This window comes from Nannobrachium achirus, assembly GCF_963921795.1.
Source record: "Nannobrachium achirus genome assembly, chromosome: 20".
NCBI classification, from domain to species: Eukaryota; Metazoa; Chordata; class Actinopteri; order Myctophiformes; family Myctophidae; genus Nannobrachium; species Nannobrachium achirus.
Genome location: NC_137827.1, coordinates 12,593,113 through 12,599,112, shown reverse-complemented (window position 1 = coordinate 12,599,112; position 6,000 = coordinate 12,593,113). Strand labels below are relative to the sequence as shown.

At 44.7% G+C, this 6,000-nt stretch overlaps 1 protein-coding gene across 1 annotated transcript in view; it reads right to left on the bottom strand.

Moving 5' to 3' along the window:
* The window catches only part of dlgap2a (discs, large homolog-associated protein 2a), a 471,572-nt gene that overhangs the window by 70,517 nt on the left and 395,055 nt on the right, over nt 1-6,000 (bottom strand). Inside the window, exon 11 of the mRNA XM_080750728.1 lies at nt 1,734-2,146. Coding sequence (XP_080606854.1) covers nt 1,734-2,146 — 413 coding nt within the window. The remainder of the gene's footprint in view (nt 1-1,733; nt 2,147-6,000) is intronic.

Here is a 6,000-nt window from a genome sequence, read left to right as displayed (position 1 = left end):
GGGCTATAAAGAAACTGGCCCGACCACCTTCAAACCTAGAGAAGCAGACCATACCGTGCATGCAAGCACTGTCTTCTCTCTCTGCCCTCTACTAACCAACCCTTGCATCTTAAGAAGACCTCGCAGAGTTCAATACTAATGCAAAGACACTGTGCAAAGAATTGGCAAACTGGCATATAGTCACTGTCAGGCAGAAACCTTGTATCTCCAAGTTTCAAATTTGTATGTTTTTTCACAAAGTAAAGCCCCTGCTTTATCATACAAGGCCGTCGCACAAAAGTAGTGAAAACAGCAGATCTACAAGCACACAACGCCTCGCACCGCGAGGCGTTGTGTGCTTGTAGATCGGCGGTTTTCACTAATTTAAATCATTTTTAAAATGATAACTGCAAAACAAACGATTTTGGACATACAAGGTTTCCACCCGACAACGACGATATATAACCAACAGGCTTCGAAGACACGCAAAGAAAAGATTCCAAGATTTGGAAGTTACGGAAAGAGGAGAAGAGAGCGGTAGTGAGTGAGTGAGTGAGTGAGTGAGTGAGTGAGGTGAGCGAGCGAGCGAGCGAGTGAGCGAGTGAGTGAGCTACCATTCAGTAAAACCTGCTCTAGCATGAGTTGAATCCTAATTGATGGATTGCAGTGAGATGACTCACCGTTATTTTTAGCTGCACAGGGACATGAACGCTGCTTCTGTGTGTGTCTGTATGTGTGTGACTGTGTGTGCGTAAGTGTGTGTGTGTGTGTGCGCGCGCGTGCGTGTTCGTGCGTGCGTGCCACAATTATACATGTGTGACTTTTGAATGTCTGCATGTTTAAGTGACTAGGGGGAATTCAGGCAAACCGGTGACCTGCCAGACGGCCTCTCTACCCACCAAGCACCAGTGTTGTACCCGAATGCGTTTAATGACGATCTTCATGAATACGTTCACATTTTGGGCGAACGTGAACTGGACCTTCTTTGTTTCCGCTTGATGAACGTTATTGTCAAACGCGTTCATTCTGACGTCCGTGAACGGCACTCGTCGGCCCATTCGCGCGGCGGTCCGCGGTCGTCTGTCCTCTCGTCTTTCTTTGCATTCACATGCTCCAATAGCACCCGTCTGCAGACTCGCAGACCTCGTGAGCGGTGCTGTCTGCAGCTGTGTGTCAATCACCTCCTCGTTACATCTCCCATGTAAAGCCTGACTATACTTCATCGTATGACGTGTGTTGCATGCCGAAAATAGCTGATCTGCAAGCTCACAATGCGGCGCATCCACGAGACGATGTGAGCTTGTAGGTCAGCTAATTTAACCAACGCAGAAACATGCAGATTATAGATGTAGGTCTACCTAAATATTGTGGGCACCTCAATGTTAAGTTGGATGAAATAATTGCTGTGTGTGGTTCTATATGGGCTGTGTCAATAAAAAAATACATTTCAATAGCCAAAAGTATGAAGGAATTATAATGTATTTTTTTTATTGACACAGCCCATATAGAACACACACAGCAATTATTTCATTGAACCTTAACATTGAGGTGCCACAATATTTAGGTAGACTACATCTATAATCTGACATGTTTCTGGTTGGTTAACTTAGCTGACCTACAAGCTCACATCGTCTAGTGGATGCGCCGCATTGTCGAGCTTGCAGATCAGCTATTTCGGCATGCAACACACACACACACACACACACACACACACACACACACACACACACACACACACACAGCGACAGACTGACCTGTATCCCTATGGACGAGCGCGGGGTCTTCAGGTACTCCTCGGCCTTGGACATGAGCACGGCCTTGTCGCAGGTGGTCACCGAGCCGTGGCTGTCCGTGGACGGGTGCCTCTTCCCGGACATGGCGCCGGCCGCCTCCATGGCGATGGTGACGGCCTTGGCGCTGTCCAGGCTGTCCGTGGAGTTGTAGAGGGCGCGGCCCAGGCTCAGGCCCAGGCCGTCCGAGGCCCACATGCCCCCTCCGCCGCCCCCGCGGAGGGGGTTGTGGTGGTGCCGGGCCTCGTGGTAGGCGTCCTGGGTGGACTCGGTGCTGCTCTGGGCCGTGACGGAGATGAGGGGCTTGGAGGTGGTGCGGGGCGGGACCGGCGGCGGGCCGCTGTTCTTCTTGTAGCCGGGCGTGTAGGAGGTGACGGCTGGAAACAAACCAAGGAAGGTGTGGAGACAGAACTCTAAAGCAGCGGTTCTCAAATTTCTCAAGTGACAATTTAAGGACTTTTTAATACCTCTGAAATGACGAATTAAGCATTGGCCAAATTGTCAAATATTAGAGGCATAAATTGTGAAAACAGCCGATCTACATAGATAGATAGATAGATAGTTACCTTTATTATCCCAAGGGGGAAATTTACATGCTCACAACGCCTCGTGTTGAGCATGCAGTTCTACTCACTGAATGCCATCCTTGATTAAAAATCTACAAAACTGGTGCCAGCCATTTTGTTTAATTTTGCCTTTTTATGGGGGCCAAAATCATATTTTGTACTTAAATTACATATATAAATCTATGCTTCTATCGAAAGCCACACTACCCCTCTTACAAAGGAAAACATGTATATTTATATATATATATATATATATCCTATCATTAGATTTGGGCTTCAATAGAACATGTGTAAGATGTCTTGATCATCATCATATGTGAATGCTGTCTCTGGGCCTGTGTGTAAACTGGAGTGCAATGGCATGTGAAAACCACCAGGTGGTGGTCTCCTACTATCTGATCAACTAACAGAAGAAGGAAGAAGACGTCCATCTTTTTTTTGGTTTGGGTTGTTGTTTACATTTTGGCCAGGCCTTTTAGCTAGCATGCTATACACTTTAGAGCCCTGGCGATCGCGATCAAGGATAGCAATCGCCAAATGGATGGCACCGCTGGTTTCCCGTGAATTTTCTGAGTTTTTGGAGTACTTATAGTTCGTCAGGGAAGCACGGGAAGTGTATAAACGAACGTTTTAAGATAACATTTAAACGGCCGGAACCAATGTTTGGTTATACCGATTTCCCGTCGGACTGTGTTACACTGGTGCTACAGTCAAATCGGCCGTATCGCTCCGGTCACGGAGGCTCATGGCTAACTTCTAGAGCGATTTTTTTGAAATTACAATTATGAAAAAATTATAAAACTTTTGATTAATTAAAAAGACGTAAAAGACGTTTATGGCACTAAGGATCAAAGACGTAATAGACGTTTATGGCGTCCAGTGAGTTAACATAGAACCGTGATATACAAAATGTAATGCCTCAACTCTTAGTACTCGTCAGGGTGTGTGTGTGTGTGTGTGGGGGGGGGGGGGGGGGGGGGGTCCCCAGTTAAAATATGATTATTTTGGGGATTGCGGCCTGAAAAGGTTGAGAACCACCGCTCTATAGCTGTAATGACTAGGGATGCACCAATATGGAAATTCTTGGCCGATACCAATACAGAAGTTTAAAATAACAATTTAGCCGATACTGATACAGATATTTTTTCATTTCGTTTTTGGTGTATTATTTCCCCTTTTGGGACAGGGAAACAAATAAATGAACATTATAAGAAATACATTCAGAAACTACTCTCTTGGTAGGCTGCAAATAACCAAACACCAACATAGCCAGTGCAAAATGTATGCTTATCAACAACAGATAAATATCGGCTACTGCCGTCAGTTTATCAGCTTTATTTGCCGATATACCGATATTGACTGATAACGGCAAACATCGGCCGACACCGATGTGTGGCCGATGTATCGGTGCATCCTCCCTAGTAATGACTATGAGCTGTAAAGGGCTTGTGAATGAGGTTCTAATGAGGTATGTCACTCTTTCTGCAGTGACTCAATACACGGCTGCATAACATCATCAGACCACAGCAGGAGACCATGAAACCTCACATATTAGATCACTACGTCAATATCTGACATATGGTGAAGATTGGTGGTCAAAAGGTCTAGGTCAAGAAGGTTGGTTCTTGTCGATCAAAACACTGTTGTTCGTACATAACTTTTGAATTATTCATGGATGAGACTGATTGCACTCGAAAGCTTGTCTCAAGGCATTTCACACCACTGCACCAAGGTTAGACCGACTTGATTATAATGACGTAAACGGAGATCCTAGTTTGGCATTTTGCTGCTCAACTATATGCACATCTCCGGGTGGCCCGTGTTTGTTTGAGGGAGCTGGCCTAGTGGGCTTTGCAGTGCATGCAAAACACAAAGCTACTCTTTTCTTCCTGGTGCTTTCATGCACGCACACACGCACGCACTCTCGCACAAACCTCTTGTAAACTCTTGTTAGGTGTGACAAAGCCTGCTTTTCTTTTGTATTACTACTAAATAACTTAAAGAATGTATGAATTATCCATAATGACAAATTCAACCTTTCTCTGCATGGTGGGTTTTTTGTTTGTTGTTGCGTTTTGTTTGATGCTCATCTTAGTCAGAGTTTGCCTGAGCACAAAAAGAAAAAAGATGTGTCCTCAAGGGCCCTGGTCATGTGGCGCTTGGGTAACTCCTCTCCCCTCTCTAGCTCTTTCTCTTTTGTTTGGGATCAAAATCACAACAAGGCAGAGGAGGGCTGAGAGAGCTGCCGCACTTTAAAGGTCATGCACTGTTTTCCCCCCAAGTAAGCATATGAATAAGTATTCACAACAGAAGAATAACACCAAAGCCTTAAGGGGCGACTGACACCAGCACCTGAAAACACATGTTGAAGTGAAGTAGGGGACTGAACCGTAGTCAAGTGCACTCATAACTCCGGCATTGTGGTTGAGGAGTGGGTAGCTGGTAGAATGTTTACAGCTTATTCTGTCCAAATGAGAGACGGGAGTGCTTGTGAAGGACGGGGCGTTGAGTGCCTTCCTGGTTTTGACGTGCCTGCCCTGTGCTTTCAAACAATGCTCGGGGATAAAAGCACCGCATGCATAAAGACTAAAAAACATCTCTTCCAGTCTGAAAAGCATGTCACCGATCAAAGCTGAAAGTCCCAGATGTTTTTTAGGACATAGATTCCCAACCTTTATTCATTTCAAGTACTCAAATGTTTTACTTAAACTTTTAGTAAAAGTATTAATATTGCAATGTGGAAATACTCACATGTAAAATGTAAAAGTACAAAAGTACTGACATCGAAAAGCACTTAAAGTACCATAAGTAAAAGTACTCATTATACCATTGCAAGTTTTCAAATGTATAACAATCTTTTGAAAATAGCAGATCTACAAGCTTACAATGTGTCGCATTGCAATGCATTGTGAGCTTGTGTATCCGCTATTTTGTGTTGTGTGCTTGTAGATCTGCTGTTTTCACTAGTTTTGTGCGACAGTCTTGCATGATGAAGCAAGGCTTTACATTAGGAAAAAACATACAAAATTGAAACTTGGAAGATACGAGGTTTCTGCCCGACACAGTGACGATATTTTCCTCAGTGTTTTAAGCCAACAGCAAGCAAGCTACACCTCCACACACAGTCATGAAAGTCTTCCTTCTGAGAGTGAAATACTGACTATTGTTTGAGTTCTAATTGCACTGCCTCCTCCACACCCTCTCTCCCCTAAAAGGCTTGGTAATAACAATATTTTTTCCTAATTGCAGGGAAACCTGAGAGAGAGGGAGGCCATTATAGCGTTAAGAGTAATGCCGTTTCTCCACGGTGTTCCCGGGCTGGGCCTGCGGGCGTCTCAGCAACTCGGGTTGGAACGCTGGGCGTTGGAATAAGGCTAATTGGGACCCTGGCCGACCAACCAGCAGGCTCAGTGGTTGTTTATGATGAGTTTATTGCTACGTGTGAGAAAGATATCAGGTTTTTGTTTTTGTCCAGTTTTTTATCCAGTCACTCACTATACTATCCACCGGTTTCCCCAAAAGCTTACTAGGATAAAATGTGTGCTTCACTTCCACTACACAGCTGATTCAAATCACTTAACAAAGCACCAAGTAATCACAATGCAGAGATTCAGGTGCCACTGCAGCACAACAACCAATCATATGAAACGCGTGTATCAAATCAG